Source organism: Aulostomus chinensis, chromosome 2 (assembly GCF_037954235.1).
Source record: "Aulostomus chinensis isolate RoL2024-O1b breed Wild chromosome 2, RoL_Achi_v1.0, whole genome shotgun sequence".
Lineage (NCBI taxonomy): Eukaryota > Metazoa > Chordata > Actinopteri > Syngnathiformes > Aulostomidae > Aulostomus > Aulostomus chinensis.
In genome coordinates, this window is record NC_141321.1 from 21,555,108 (window position 1) to 21,571,679 (window position 16,572).

The following is a 16,572-nucleotide window of genomic DNA, read 5'->3' on the forward strand; positions in this document are numbered from 1 at the left end:
CCTGTTATTTAACCTTCCTCTCTCTCTCTCTCTCTCTCTCTCTCTCTCTCTCTCTCATACACACACACACACACAATGTTTAGACAAAGTATTCCATTATTCCGTACGTAGATTCATGCAACATAGAAGAATAAGAAAGAACAAGAGCGAAAGAGGAAGGATTTGAAGGATGAAGAAAGACTGAGCATTCTTTCTATCACCACACCAGCCTGTGTTTGATGAGATGAAAGAAATGATATACATCAAGAAATATATATGTTAAGTAAATAGTGAAAATGTTAAAGTACTTATTTCCATAAGATTCTTAATACATGGTAAATCTTCATATCACCTGGAAAATCTTTTTCAAGGATTTGTATTTAATTCATTATTAATTAGAACCAATTATGTTTTAAAATAACAATGGGTATCAAATCATGTCTCTTTGCAGCTTGGAAGCTTTCTCTACAAGTGAGCTCAAAGTCAAGTGACCAGTTCGAGGATCATCTGCATAATGAAAAGGGCAAATGGTTGGTGGGTGGATGAAGATGGACTCAAATGTAGAAACGACAGGAAGGCTTGATTCAAAGATTTTAATCATCAAAAATAATCCAAAACAAGAGTGGCACAACAACAAGGGGATCTGACATGGAGAGAAAAAACAAACTAAGTACAACTCAGGGAAGAAGCTGACTGGACATCTGAAGAACTGATAGGAAACAGGTGTGAATTACTCAAAAAGGTGTGAAACAGACTGAGGTAGCAAAAGTAATATCATGCACACCAAGACACACGAAGGAAGTGATTTCAAAATAAAACAGCAACTGACTAGAGTCTGATGAACCCGCCAACCACAACTAAAACCAAATGATCTGCATATTAGAACTACAAAACTAAAGAGGTGATTATGCAAACTTGAGGGTTCAAAACCAAAAGTCCACACGCTTTTGACAAGACTGTGACATTCCTCCATGGAGCAGTGTGCAGCCACGCTGCTCTCCAACTCTACGTCTGCTGGGACTGCATATTGGTCAAGAGCACCAATACCAGTATTAACCTGTCTTTGATAGTGACAGGGAACCCATTCAAACTCCACAAGGAGAGGACATGTCTATAGGAATAAACTGAGATTTGCCTTTGGTATGAAATGTGCTATATGAAGGAATTTACCTCATTGTTGCCTTGTTTAGCTCCTCAAATGAATATGAACTTCACTGTCATCTCTGACATAAATTTGTTTGAAACATCGTGTCCACACACACACACACACACACACACACACACACACACACACACACACACACACACACACACACACACTAGCAGCAGTCACATTGTGTTTGTGCTTGTGCTTGTCCTGTATTGTCCCTCTGTTGAGGTGCCACTGGAAGTTGCTCTTGTCTGTCTCATTGTAGAAAAATGTCTCATAGACTTCCAGCTCTGGTCCATGATATTCCTCCAGGACAATGTCCTCTCTGCAAAGACAGATTCTACTCCATGTCATATTCTTGCATGTATTGCCATGTCTTCTTTATACTTGAAAAATACCTCCTCAGCACCTGCTGTTTTTCTTTTCATCAGAGATTTTCTGAGGGGATCAATATTGAATGTTTTTACTCTTCATATTTGTTAAGTACAAATGGAAATGCTGTTAAGCTGCTATACAACATACAATTAATGCTAGGTGGAGTGATACCTTAAGAGTCTCCATCATGTGTGTATTTTGAGGTACTAGCACTTGAACAAATAGGAAAAATTCTTCTGTGAGAATGTTGAAAATAACATTTTTTTGGCAGTGTCACATTTTTCTATGTCTTATACAAAATGCAAGGTCACAGAAACTCAAACATACATATTTGGTCAGTTGAATGTCATCTTTTCATGGAAACACTGCAGCACACAGAAACACTTCCAGTATCACTGGGAAGGAGATGATACACCTGTGGGGAAGCACAGACAGATCCAACAGATGATGCTGTGTCCACTGTGTGATGGTGCCCTCAAGTGTGGTGATCACGCCACTGCAGGAGGCCGATGCCTGTCAGGGAACAGAATCATGCAACAAGCATGATGGCTTTAAACCAGATATATACATAATTGTCTTTCTGACAATTTTTTCATAGTACCAACTATTACTATAAGACATTCTGCTGAAACATCTCTGCTGTTAAGAACCTCCAGAAATACCCCCCCCCCACACACACACATACATGCTTCAATAGTTCTTTTATCCATATTAGACGTGTTCCATATGTAAGACAATTATTTTGGCATTTAAGTACCATAACAGCCTGAATAGGAAGAAGTCGGTGCATCTAAAAAACGTCTACTGTTGATGTGAAGATCTAAAGTGATTCAAAACTAAACAGCAGGCAACATCTCCGTCAAAGAGTTCTCTCTTTAAATAAGAAACATTAAATCATTTTAGGTGAAAGCAGTGGATCCTATTTTCATTATTTGATGCCATAAATGAAAACCTGGGGGTTCATGGGTTCACACCTTATTTACGACGTGTTCTGTAAGATACATGGAATGGCAACAAAAATTCCTGTGTTTTTACCACTTGGTTTTAGTATATTTTAGTTCTTTGTGTTGATATTTTCTTGGTAAAACTCGCCCATTGTTTAAAGAGCAAATAAAATATAATAAAAACATCACATCTTCAATTATCAACAATTAGATTATCATCCTTCCATCCATCCATCGTCATTTTCCGCTTATTCCTACACATTAAGGGTCGCGGGGGGGCTGGAGCCTATCCCAGCGTCAACGGGCGAGAGGCGGGGTTCACCCTGGACAGGACACCAGTCCATCGCAGGGCCAACATAGAGAGACGAACAACCATTCACACAATTAGATTATCATGATTATTCATATCAAAGTACTTCTGCTCTGACCTGTTGACAGACTACGCTTGGCTGTGACGTCAGCGCGTACTCGGAGCGTGGAGTCGCGGTCGTGACCGCCCTTCACATCCGTCCACATCCTCCACGGCTCGACTCCCAACCTCAGCGCGACGATGGCCCTGCTCAAGTCAAACAAAGTGCTTTACTGTCTGGGGAACATTACCCCATCCCTGGGAGTCCTGTCCACCCGTAACAGGTAAACAGTGTTAATTATGCACAAAATATTGGACTTTGTTGTCTGAGTCACGTAGATGTGTATGTGGCTGTTCGCTTGGCTAACGTCGTTTCAAGATTGATATCTACGTTTATCTGTGGTGCTAAGTATATTTAGGATCCTCTCTGCTGCCAACACTGTAGCTGCTGCTCTGGCTCTCTGGCTGACGCGGACAGGGGTCAAACCGTCTTATTAGGCCCCGATTTGCGATCAGGTTAGCTTCTTTGATTTCAGTTTAGCTAACGTTACAGCTCAGGTTTATGTTAAGCTATCCGTGTGTACGAATCGATGACCTCACGGTTCAACGCACCTGTTGTGCCAAACACTCTCATTGTTTTGAGCTAACTTGAGCTTTGATCGTGTCTTCCTTGGTGTTGCTATCCTTTATACTTGCGGCTGATGAAAGTCACGTTGGAATGTCAGCAGCACTAGTTCCTGTCAAGGAGTCATCCGCGTGTGAGAAAACGCTAACGAACTAATGGTGTTTTTGCATTATTAGTATCTTATGAATTTAGTCTAGGTCGAACCTAAATTGTTCTTGGTCTCGTTATAAAGAGTTACATTGGCTTTTTGTGGATTAACATTATTGCGAAAGGTTTAGTCGTCAAATCCAGGCACAGTTTGAGTTAAGCGACTTGCCGTAGGTGATGAATCCCTGCAAGCCGATTGGCTGGTGTGACCCACCTTTGATCGCTGATTGGCTCGTTTTTAGCGGCCAAGCGGAGGCAAGCACCGGTGTCCTTTTACGGTCCGCTTGGAGGACAAACTTGCTAAATTCCCCCTAAGCGTTCTTTTCACGCTGAATATCGAATGTTTTGATCTCATACATTTACAAGACATGTTTCCGACTGGTGTTTTAATAGTCTATCAGGGTCTTTGTCTTGAGTTAGCTGTGTCCGCAGGTGGAAGGCTAACGATTAGCTTTCCTTATAATACGTGGGCTTGTTTTCCGGATTTTGCCTCGTCTTAGCCAACCACCTCGTCTGGTCTCTAATCTTAAGCACTTCAGTCTGGTTTCCAGTGTTTTTTATTACCTACAGTATTCAGTATTTTGAAGAGTTACATTAGGGCCTTTGGTTCATTGATCCCAGATAGCTTGTCATTCTGATGTTTGTATAGACGTTGAAGTTCAGCTGTTCAAAGGTCCTGTGTGCACGCATGGTCCAGGCATGAGACCAGCTAAACTTAAATTCCCTTCGGATAGATTTAATAAAACCACGTTATGTAGCAACACAACTTTTTATTATTAATGGTCCGTGATTGGAGACTCTTGCCCTTTGCAGAGAATTCAAACCTAAATTTAGCTACAAAGTTAAGAGGCTTTACAAAGTACAAGAAACCTGAGACAATATGTATGCAATGAAGGTCACAACACCCGACCAGACTGAGTAGTTAAGTTACAAACTACATTATCCAAATAAAAAACTGCAGCAGAATAGCATTTACTTTAAAATCTGTCAGTGTCCAATTATGCTTTTTAGATTTGTCGGGATCGTGTCACTCAACACTTAAGATTAGACTTTCAGTGTCTGAAGTATTTATGCAGGTTATGCTCTCTGCAGTAAAAATAAACATTATTTTGAACTAAAGTAGATACGTTTAGATCTTTTTGGTTTGTTAATTCTTCCCTTTGTTACCATGTTTTGGGGTCAATTGCATTTTGATATACTGAATGGTTTAGAGGCAGAGATATGAAGGTAATTGCTGCACAATCGTTATGCTGGTTTGTAGTTTTCTTATCATAGGAGGTGTCTTTGATGCATTTACAGAGTCTTCTATACCACTGCCCTGTGCACAAGTAGCTGTTGGGTTTGTAAGGCTGAGGTCAAGAGGTCAGGGTGCATGACATTTGACACGCAGCTCATTTTTGCTGCTTTTAAATTTGGTTTGCTTATGCTGCCTTTACTCACTGTTGTTTCCATATGTACAGTAGATCTATGGATATTTGTATTCTTGAGCGTTGCAAGGGATCATTTAGTTTTTTCACCAGTCACTGCTTTCTAAAGTTACAGTAGATTTGGTTTGTTCATTTACATTCATTCTTTATTTATTAATCAATTTATTGACTGTTTGTGACAAAATGAGAATAAACCACAAGGCTTGCATATTAGAATGTTACGAATAAAAGTAAAATTCTTTAAGTAGGCAAGTAATGACTAATAATAACTAATGATTTATAAGACAACTGTGATGACATAAAAAAAAGTAGGAAAATAAGAATAAATTAAAGCTGCAAGCAGCGTTGTTAGGGCCTGAGCCCCCGCGCGGCCTACGGCCGCGTCCTTGACACCGGCCCCAACGGTGTAATCGGCAAATCCCTAGGCCTTGTAGTTTAGGAGATACGAGCCTCAGTTCGCTGCACAGTGTGACTGCAGAGCTGAGAGCTGGCCCTTTAAGAGCCCCTCCCTTCTCTGCTCGCTCTCTGCCATCTGTGTCAGAGCTGAGAGCAGAGGAGGATTTGGCAGTTTTACTGACAAACACAGTCATAACTCTGCATATGTTGGTCAAAAGTGGACTGTAAAGACATCAGTTCGTAGAGTTTTTTCTCAGGAATTCAATGGTGTGTTTTCTGAAGGTGTGAGTGTTTTAGTTTAGAAGTTACAAGTGTTTGTTTGAGAGTATGTACATGAGGGCAGAGAAGTGCCAATTGTGGTTTCCATGACTACAGTAAACAAATCTCTGCCATCTCTGTCAGAGCTGAGAGCAGAGCTGAGAGCAGAGCTGCCAGCTGGCCCATGAAGAACCCCTCCCCCGCTGCACTTTCTTTGATCTGTGCTAGAGTGGAGAGAGTGGAGGATTTAGAGAAATGTAGTGTGTAAAAGCTGAATAACTCGGCCTACGTTGGTGGAAAGTAACACAAAATACCATATTTTTGTAGGGATTTTTGTCAGGAATACAGTGATATGTTTTTAAAAGCTGTGCGATGTATGGTATAGACGTGAGAAGCATTTGTTCGAGAGTATGTACCATGAGAGGACACGGCCTCCCCATTGACTTCCATTGTAAGCGTGAAACGTGTCTCCCCCACTTTGAGGGCTTATAAAATCCAAACCGAGCGCGTAGTATATTAGCCTTTAAAGATTTTTGAAGAGCACAGTTGGGAGAGTAATGTGTGAAAGTTTGGAAGCCCTGGCATTTACGGTTTAGGAGGAGATAGATTTTGTTCGGGGAGTAAAAAAAGTCCTGATTTTGACAGTTTTGTCCAATTTGTGGACATTCTGTTGGAGATAGGTGAGGGGTCAGAGTGTAAGAATTGTTCGTCTTGATGAGACGAGTCCAACGGTGTTGGTCCCATGTCTGTGGGAGTTTTGTGTGAGGAGTTATAGCGCGCGAAATTAAAAAAAATTATCTTTTTTTTGTGTGGCTCCCTAGGTGGCGCTATAGACTTTTGTGGCGTTTTTGTTTTTGATTAGTGAATGTTGAGACATACCGAACGATTGTGCCGAAATTCAGCGAATTTCATGCATGTTCAGGGGGTCAAATTAGATTATGCGCGTTATGCGCATTATGCGCATTATGCGCATATAGCGCGCACTCATTGAGAGCAAGAACAGTATAATACCAGGTTTTGAATGGGTGTGTATGTGAAAACTGGCTCCGGGCCGTCTGGCCCAGTTGCCTCATGGGTGTTGGGGGGGCCTGGGACACTGTTTAGTGTGTGTTTTTAGTGTTTTTAGTGCTGCTAATGTGTTGCTCTGCCGAGCAAACATAATAGGGTCTTCGCCAGAAGTACCTTCTGGCTCAGGCCCTAATAAAAGCCAGGGGGATTAGATTAAAATTAAAGCTGCAAGCAGCGTTGTTAGGGCCTGAGCCCCCGCCTAACCGCGGCCGGATCGCCGGCCCGAATCCAACGGTGTAATCGGCAAATCCCTAGGCCTTGTAGTTTAGGAGATACGAGCCTCAGTTCGCTGCAGGTGTGAGTGTTTTAGTTTAGAAGCTACAAGTGTTTGTTTGAGAGTATGTACATGAGGTCAGAGACCCTCCAATTGTGGTTTCCATGACTACAGTAAACAAATCTCTGCCATCTGTGCTAGAGTGGAGAGCAGCTGAAAAATCAACATTTTCAGTGTGTGAAAGTCAAATAACTCTGCATATGTTGCTTCAAAGTGCAATGTAACCCCATATTTTTGTAGGGATTTTTCTGAGGAATCCAGTGGTGTGTTTTGTGAAGCCGTGAGAGTTTCAGTGTAGACGTGAGAAGCATTTGTTTGAGAGTATGTACCATGAGAGGACACGGCCACCCCATTGACTTCCATTGTAACGTAAAACGTGTCTCCCCGACTTTGAGGGCTTATAAAATGGGAACCGAGCGCGTAGTATATTAGCCTTTAAAGATTTTTGAAGAGCAGTGTTGGGAGAGTAATGTGTGAAAGTCTGGAAGCGATGCCATTTACGGTTTAGGAGGAGATAGATTTTGTTCGGGGAGGAGCAAAAGTCTTCATTTTGACAGTTTTGTCCAATTTGTGGACATTGTGTTGTAGATAGGTGAGAGGTCAGAGCGTATGAAATTTTCGTCTTGATGAGACGAGTGCAACGGTGTTGGTCCCGTGTTTGTCGGACATTCGTTCAAGAAGTTATAGCGCTCCAAATTTTTTGCGAGTTTTTTCCCTCCCTAGGTGGCGCTATTGAGTTTTTGCGAAATTTTTTTTTTAAATATAAAATTTTTCGCCGGACCGGTTGTGTGTGCAAAAATTCAGCGAATTTCATGCATGTTCAGGGGGTCAAATTAAGCGTCAAAGTGGCGGGAGAAGAAAGAAAGAATAATACCCCAAAAAACGCAGCAATTTCAGATATAATTTTTGCCACCATAGGTTTCAATGGGAGACCTCACCCCCCTCTCCCCCCCCGGACCCCCCTGTGATGTTTTTAGAGGCCTGTGATCCTCCTAAGTGTGTGTTTTTACTGCTTTTAGCGCTGACTTCGTGTCTCTCTGACTTCGAAACATAATAGGGTCTTCGCCCAGAAGTACCTTCTGGCTCAGGCCCTAAATAATACCAAAAAACTTTACAATTTCAGATAAAATTTTTGCCACCATAGGTTTCAATGGGGGACCTCACCCCCCTGTCCCCCCCCGGACCCTCCTGTGATGTTTTTAGAGGCCTGTGATGTTCCTAAGTGTGTTTTTTTACTGCTTTTAGCGCTGACTTCGTGTCTCTCTGACTTCGAAACATAATAGGGTCTTCGCCCAGAAGTACCTTCTGGCTCAGGCCCTAATTAAAGCTGCAAGCAGCGTTGTTAGGGCCTGAGCCCCCGCGCGGCCTACGGCCGCGTCCTTGACACCGGCCCCAATCCAACGGTGTAATCGGCAAATCCCTAGGCCTTGTAGTTTAGGAGATACGAGCCTCAGTGCGCTGCACAGTGTGACTGCAGAGCTGAGAGCCGGCCCTTTAAGAGCCCCTCCCTTCTCTGCTCGCTCTCTGCCATCTCTGTCAGAGTGGAGAGCAGAGCTGAGAGCAGAGCTGCCAGCTGGCCCATTAAGAACCCTTCCCCCGCTGCACTGTGTCTGATCTGTGCTGGAGTGGAGAGAGTGGAGGATTCAGAGAAATGTAGTGTGTAAAAGGTGAATAAGTCGGCATACGTTGGTCAAAAGTCACACAAAATACCATATTTTTGTAGGGATTTTTGTCAGGAATACAGTGGTGTGTTTTTAAAAGCTGTGGAATGTATGGTGTAGATGTGAGAAGCATTTGTTTGAGAGTATGTACCCTGAGAGGACACGCTCTCCCCATAGACTTCCATTGTAAGGCGAAAAGTGTCTCCCCCACTTTGACGGCTCATAAAATCCAAACCAAGCGCGTAGTATATTAACCTTGAACAACTTTTAATCAGCACAGTTGGGAGAGTAATGTGTGAAAGTTTGGAAGCCCTGGCATTTACGGTTTAGGAGGAGATAGATTTTGTTCGGGGTGCAAAATTGTCCAAAATTAGACATTTGTGTCCAAATTGTGGACATCCTGTTACAGTTAGGTCAGGGGTGTGAGTGCATGATTTATCCGTCTTGATGAGACGAGTTCAATGGTGTTTGTCCCATGTCTGTAGGACATTCCTACAGTCTGTGGCGTGGTTTTTTGTGTATGTAGGTGGCGCTATTGAGTAGAGCGCCTCTTTTTTTTTTAATTATCGAATTTTTCGCCGCACCCGATGTGCTTACCAAATTTGGTGAGTTTTCATGCATGTTTAGGGGGTCAAATTAACTTTTGAAGTGGCGAGTGTGACTTCGAAACATAATAGGGTCTTCGCCAGGGACTGGCTCAGGCCCTAAAAATGCAACTACTTTCAAAAGCACATGACAATCAAATAGTATTTTTAGGGCCTGAGCCAGTCCCTGGCGAAGACCCTATTATGTTTCGAAGTCACACTCGCCACTTCAAAAGTTAATTTGACCCCCTAAACATGCATGAAAACTCACCAAATTTGGTAAGCACATCGGGTGCGGCGAAAAATTCGATAATTAAAAAAAAAAAGAGGCGCTCTACTCAATAGCGCCACCTACATACACAAAAAACCACGCCACAGACTGTAGGAATGTCCTACAGACATGGGACAAACACCATTGAACTCGTCTCATCAAGACGGATAAATCATACACTCACACCCCTGACCTAACTGTAACAGGATGTCCACAATTTGGACACGAATGTCTAATTTTGGACAATTTTGCGCCCCGAACAAAATCTATCTCCTCCTAAACCGTAAATGCCAGGGCTTCCAAACTTTCACACATTACTCTCCCAACTGTGCTCTTCAAAAATCTTTAAAGGCTAATATACTACGCGCTCGGTTTGGATTTTATGAGCCGTCAAAGTGGGGGAGACACTTTTCGCCTTACAATGGAAGTCTATGGGGAGAGCGTGTCCTCTCAGGGTACATACTCTCAAACAAATGCTTCTCACATCTACACCATACATTCCACAGCTTTTAAAAACACACCACTGTATTCCTGACAAAAATCCCTACGAAAATATGGTATTTTGTGTGACTTTTGACCAACGTATGCCGACTTATTCACCTTTTACACACTACATTTCTCTTAATCCTCCACTCTCTCCACTCTAGCACAGTTCAGACACAGTGTAGCGGGGGAGGGGTTCTTAAAGGGCCAGCTGGCAGCTCTGCTCTCAGCTCTGCTCTCAGATCTGACAGAGATGGCAGAGAGCGAGCAGAGAAGGGAGGGGCTCTTAAAGGGCCGGCTCTCAGCTCTGCACTCCCACTGTGCAGCGCACTGAGGCTCGTATCTCCTAAACTACAAGGCCTACGGATTTGCCGATTACACCGTTGGATTGGGGCCGGTGTCAAGGACGCGGCCGTAGGCCGCGCGGGGGCTCAGGCCCTAACAACGCTGCTTGCAGCTTTAATTTTCAAATTACATTTCCTGATTTACATTTTTATATTTCTTACTAATTGATTACCGTGGGTGAAGGATTTAGAAACTGAGACTTTCCCCCTTGTTTTTGGACTCTGAACACTGACCAGATTAGAATGTTTGTTCCATGAAACTTGGGCCCACTGTGCATGTGTCGTTCATGTGTTTCCATCAGTAATCATGTGATTATTTAAGCTGAGGTATTAGGTCCACAGCATGTTATTGTTTGTCACACGGCCCCATTAGCATGACCAGTGTTGCATAAAAAGAAGAACATTTCATTTCATGATCCTGTAAGGCAACATTAGGACTCCTGTTCTAAAGAGGTCTGTTTTTCAAAGCATAGCACACAACTGAACGTGTCAGTGACCCCTTATTCCCCTCACTGCTGCAGCCCCATACACAACAGCACTCATCTGCTTCGGTGTCTTTGCAGCTCATGGTGGGGTGGAGTGCAGATGGGTCCCCCCGATCCCATCCTGGGGGTGACCGAGGCCTTCAAGAGAGACTCGAACCCAAAGAAGATGAACCTGGGAGTGGGAGCCTACAGGGATGACCAGGGCAAACCCTTTGTGCTCAGCTGTGTCCGCAAGGTACAACATCTACTCCCAAACTTGCCAGTGAACACACACTCATACCTCAACCGAGGAAGGAACTTAGTCATTTCACCATCTTAAATTCAGTTATCTGGAACTCAAGGATTTGTGATGGAGAGCTCCTACCCACATCTTCTTGAAAATGGAAGGGGGACCAGAGAACTTTGATGGTTTGTCTTCACTGGGTGTTCGACTAATTGGCAACAGTCTTTAAACTCTTCTATCATCCTGAGCTCAGCTTCTTTATCCCTGAGCCTGTTAGTGTTTGGAGGATTTTGAGGTCAGTAATTGTATGCTGAACAACAAATCACAGTACTTCTGTCTTATCCCTCTTTATCTTCCTTTAGGCGGAGGCTTTGATTGCAGCAAAACAGCTGGATAAGGAGTATCTTCCCATCGGTGGTTTGGGGGACTTTTCCAAGGCCTGTGCCCAGCTTGCTCTGGGTGCTGATAATGAAGTCTTGAAGAGCGGCAGGGTGAGTTTGCAAATTCAACCCAAAGAAAGCTCAGTCTGGTTCAAATGAATTTTGAGCTCAAACCTGAGGAGCATTTCTGCTCTTCCAACAGAGCATCACTGTCCAGACCATCTCAGGAACTGGATCCCTGCGTATCGGAGCCAACTTTTTGGTAAAGTCCTGCTCTTGTGGTTCTTGAACACACATAGATATTGAGGTGACGATAACTCATCTCATCACATCCTTTCTCTCACACAGTCTCGATTTCATGGAGGCCCACGTGACGTATACCTGCCCAAGCCCTCCTGGGGTAACCACACACCCATCTTCAGAGACGCTGGCATGCAGCTCAAAGCATACAGATACTACGATCCCTCCACCTGTGGCTTTGACTTCAAAGGAGCTCTCGAGGACATCTCAGTAAGACATGAGAGGGTGATACTGGGAAGGGCCGTGTCAGACGGCAGTGAGAAATATTTTTTAATATGCTTCCAATAGGCTTTGGTAGGTTTCTGGTTTTATTAGTCTGGTCCCGTGTACTGGCTTAATTTTGATAAAATCATCTAAACTGCATTTGCCTAATTATGCAAGATGCTGGATAACTGAAAGCATACAGGCGGCGGACAGAGAGAAATGAGACGCAGAAAAACTTAGCTTTATGAAACTTTAGATAAGTGAACTTGTTACTTGTGAAATGTTACTTTTCTGCATCAGTTATTAATGTCAATATGTGACTGTGCTTTACAATGTGTTAGATTTATACAGTCAGCTGTACAGTCATGTGGGATATGAAATTTTATAAAAGCAAGCTAGTTGTGTCATGCATGAGCGCCTACTGTCAGGAGCGCTGTATGGAAAGTGAAGTGTGACATCTTGTGGTCAAGTCCTAGTCCAGCGTTCTGGTTTGAGTTTTGGAAATGTTTACAGCGACCCAGCCTAGAGTCCAATCGTTAGAACTTCTGCAACCTCTTGTATTTCTCCAGTGTCACATGACTGGCATATGTTGGCTAGGAAGGCCCAGGTAAATGAGATGGTTATAGCTGGGTCTCTCATTAGTGTCTAATCTTTGTCTTCACCTCATTATAGTTCAACCAACCTAAAATTGTTCATTAATGTCACAGCAAATTCCCGAGCACAGTGTGATCTTGCTGCACGCCTGTGCCCACAACCCCACCGGTGTGGACCCCAAGCCTGAGCAGTGGAAGGAGATCGCTGACATTGTGAAGGTGAGTATTTAGCAATGGAGTCAGACGTGTTTACAACTACATTTAGATAAAAGGTCTGTTTCATAATCAAGGTGTCGGTTCAAAAGGCCTAGCTGATACTCTATCTAGATGGTATCACCTGAAGCCTTATTGACTGATTGTCTCTTGTCTGCTTCCTCTTCCTGTATTCTGCCCCTTTCTCTGTCTCACCTTGCAGAAAAGGAACTTGCTGGTGTTCTTTGATATGGCGTATCAAGGCTTCGCTAGCGGAGACATCGACCGTGATGCCTGGGCTGTGCGCTACTTCATTGAACAAGGCCACAACATCCTTCTGTCTCAGTCCTTTGCCAAGAACATGGGACTCTATGGTCAGTCACGCTGCAACCCAAGATTACAACACAGACGTGAACGAGAACATTGGAGTTTCTTTACATTTCCTACAGTTAATCAAACTTCAGCTGATTGGCAGAACGTTCCTGAAGACTTTCTGTTTCTTTACTAGCATAGTAGCCTGAGGATAATTCACCAGATGAATTGATCTTGCAAATACAGAGGACCAAGGAAGAAATGATGGACATTATTCATAGGTGCCACTGTGTGGCTATGTTTTTTCCTACTCTTTGATGTTCTCTTCCTTGTAGGTTGATCAGATGCATCTCAGATTTGGTCAGAAAAGCCTTAATAAGTTGTCAATATTATTGTGAAGACTGGTTTTGCCGACCAGTCTTTGTCATTAAAAACCCATCATCAATGCGGGGGGTCACCAGTCATTTCATGTTCTTTTTGAAATCGTCAGGTGAGCGTGTGGGGGGCTTCACCGTAGTGTGTCAGGACGCAGAGGAGGCAAAGAGAGTGGAGTCTCAGTTGAAGATCCTCATCAGACCCATTTACTCCAACCCACCAATGAACGGCGCGAGAATCGCTACAACCATTCTCAACACACCAGATCTGCGTTCACTGTGGTAAAAGCTTCTAGATGATTGTATCATCAACATCTTTGATTCAGGGAAAAAGCACTTAGCGTGTTCCTGTCTTTTAAATGCACTAAACTGCATCACGTCGTTGATAGCAGCGAACGCCCTGATCTTTGCGACTTGTCTGTTCGTCAGGCTGGAGGAGGTCCATGGTATGGCCAATCGCATCATCAAGATGAGAGAACAGCTGGTGGACGGTCTGAAAAAGCAGGGCTCCAGCCACAACTGGCAGCACGTCATCGACCAGATCGGGATGTTCTGCTTCACAGGCCTCAAACCTGAACAGGTACGGACACAAAACAAGTCGGGTGCCTCCCGCGCCACTCAGACCAGCCTCACACCTCACTCAGACCAGCCTCACACCTCACTCAGACCAGCCTCACACCTCACTCAGACCAGCCTCACACCTCACTCAGACCAGCCTCACACCTCACTCAGACCAGCCTCACACCTCACTCAGACCAGCCTCACACCTCACTCAGACCAGCCTCACACCTCACTCAGACCAGCCTCACACCTCACTCAGACCAGCCTCACACCTCACTCAGACCAGCCTCACACCTCACTCAGCAGTGGACAGATCCCCACAGTCATTGTTTTCTCATTTAATGAACCATACAGAAATTCCGATTATTTTACAACTAAAATACAAATTATTGTCAACCAGTTTTGGTTAAGCAGGACTTAGATATTCAACCAAAAACCTCCTCACTGTATCAAGAACAGCTTCTGAATTGCCACGCGGCATGTTCAGTCATTTTGGTCCTTCTCTGGAAATTTAACAGATCTAAAATGCATCTTTCTTTCCCCCGTCAAGCCTTTAGTTAGATTTACAGTGGTTGTTGGTTGTTGTGGTTGTAAAACCTTTTATTCATATTTTATTGTATTGTCAAATCAGCATGATTGTTATTAGCATTTTCGCCCTCATTTATAGGAATCCCAATGTGCAGCCGTTTGTAGTTTTGCGTTCTAGCAATAATTTTTCCAAGGAGACTTAAGTAGGACACTCTGTTGTCCTGCTGTTAACATTGTCAGTAGTTTTCCACTGACAAGATCAGCTGCTCTTGATGATCAATATTGATCCTTTTAATGACAGGATCCTTCGTAGACATCAATGTGATTGATCTGATTTGATTTGATGTGTAATGATAAAAATAACCTACAATGTTGCTCTGCTGCATCATTTTTTTTCTCCTCAGTTCTGTGCAGTTTCTTATATTTTGTATGTCCAGATCAAAAAAGTAGACCAATGTCCAACGGCCTCTATGGATGACTCCAGCATTTTTTTTAAATTTAGTAAGGCTTGTAGATTGGGCTACGTGTTGCTAGATTTAAAAAAAAAAAAATTATTGGACATAAGAACTTAACTGAGTGACAAATACCTGTGCCAGTGTTACTGGTGGTTTATTGTAGTTTTTGTGTGGATTCTGAGTTGTCTTTTTTTTTTTTTTTTTTTGTCCCCTTGCAGGTTGAACGTCTGACAAAAGAATTTTCGGTGTACATGACCAAGGACGGCAGAATTTCCATGGCAGGCGTGTCCTCCGGGAACGTGGGATACCTAGCAGAGGGGATCCATGCTGTCACTAAGTAGAGTGGATCCTGCTGGGACAGCTACAAAATTAAAACAGCGTTGATGAAGAGGAGCTTTATGCGTCACATATTGTCCTCCATTCCACTTCTAGTTAAAAAAAAAAAAAAGAGCATATAGTTAGACAGTTTTCTTGATTGGACTAAATCACGAGTTCATCTTTATCCCAGCTTGAGTGATTGCTGGTATTTAAACGGTTCACTTTCTTGTGTCCTTTTCATTTATGAAAAAACAACTCATCTCATTGACCTGGCTCCCCTGCCAAATTGTTAACCGTGTTCATCCTCTACTGACTGAGATATCTAATCTTTGCTTATTTATTATGTGGAAACAACTGTTGGCTGCTGTTTATTTGCTTTTCAATCACGTCAAAACACAAAGGAACCAACATGGGGGTGATGATGGACTGTGTTACTTTTAAGTACATTTTGAGAACTCTGTTGCTTTGTGAAAGCATGTATGAAACGTCACTTGTTTATGTTTTCCTCTTAATCTTAAAGGAGTTTTAGCACTTTATAAGTAAGGCACTGTTTTGAGTTTCAAGAATACGCTGGCACTCTGTTTTTATCAATGGGCTTTACAGTGTTAACAGATATTTTCAATCAGTTCATTATCTGTGGTTGCTCATCTCAACTGATCAATCATTCAGGTAATTTGGTCCTATAGAAGCTCTGTGTGGAAGCCTGTCTGTTTTCCTTGTATTCATTAGGTTTCCTTAACCTGTGAGTCATTTTGGTCCAGTCTAGTTGGTTGCAGAGCAGCAGTGTCTCAATCAGTTCTTTTTTACCCCTTCAAAAAATAAAGACAAGCACACAAGCTGGAAGAATTAAACTCAGTGCAGAGAAGCGATATTTTCATGGTATGAATCCCATAAAGATATTTTTCATATTCTGTTCTAGTGCCCAAATCAAATGCCCCCATTATTTTATTTTATTTTTTTTAATGAAGGCTTTGTATGTGATATCAGTACAAAAGTTCCTGTGAGGACTTCATTAATATGAACGGGGTGCTGATTGGGGTGAACATTGTTCCAACATCACGGTTCAGTTATGGGGAGTGTGAGGCACTGATGGCTTTGGGAATGTCTGTAAAGTCATTTTGCCTCCATGTTCCACCTTCTGTCATGAAATAATGGATCATAGGTCATGTACATTATTGAACAACAATAAATCATAATGGAAGAATAATTTGTGTTTGTTTTTTCTTGTTTAATAATCCAGAGTGAGCATTATCTTAAGCACGCCAAGCAGGGAACACAAAGCACTGCTGGTATTTTATCGTAGCATCAGTTT

The 16,572-nt window shown here is 42.9% G+C and overlaps 1 protein-coding gene across 1 annotated transcript; it reads left to right on the top strand.

The window, feature by feature from the left end:
• Positions 1-2,914: 2,914 nt before the first annotated feature.
• On the top strand, positions 2,915-16,461 carry LOC147269418 (aspartate aminotransferase, mitochondrial). Its single transcript, XM_086184526.1, has 10 exons — positions 2,915-3,081; positions 10,899-11,055; positions 11,406-11,534; positions 11,626-11,685; positions 11,772-11,933; positions 12,635-12,739; positions 12,936-13,086; positions 13,515-13,680; positions 13,828-13,978; positions 15,161-16,461. The coding sequence occupies exons 1-10, from the start codon at positions 2,999-3,001 to the stop codon at positions 15,281-15,283; spliced, it is 1,287 nt and encodes a 428-aa protein (XP_086040652.1). The 5' UTR covers positions 2,915-2,998; the 3' UTR covers positions 15,284-16,461.
• The last annotated feature ends 111 nt before the right edge of the window (positions 16,462-16,572 follow it).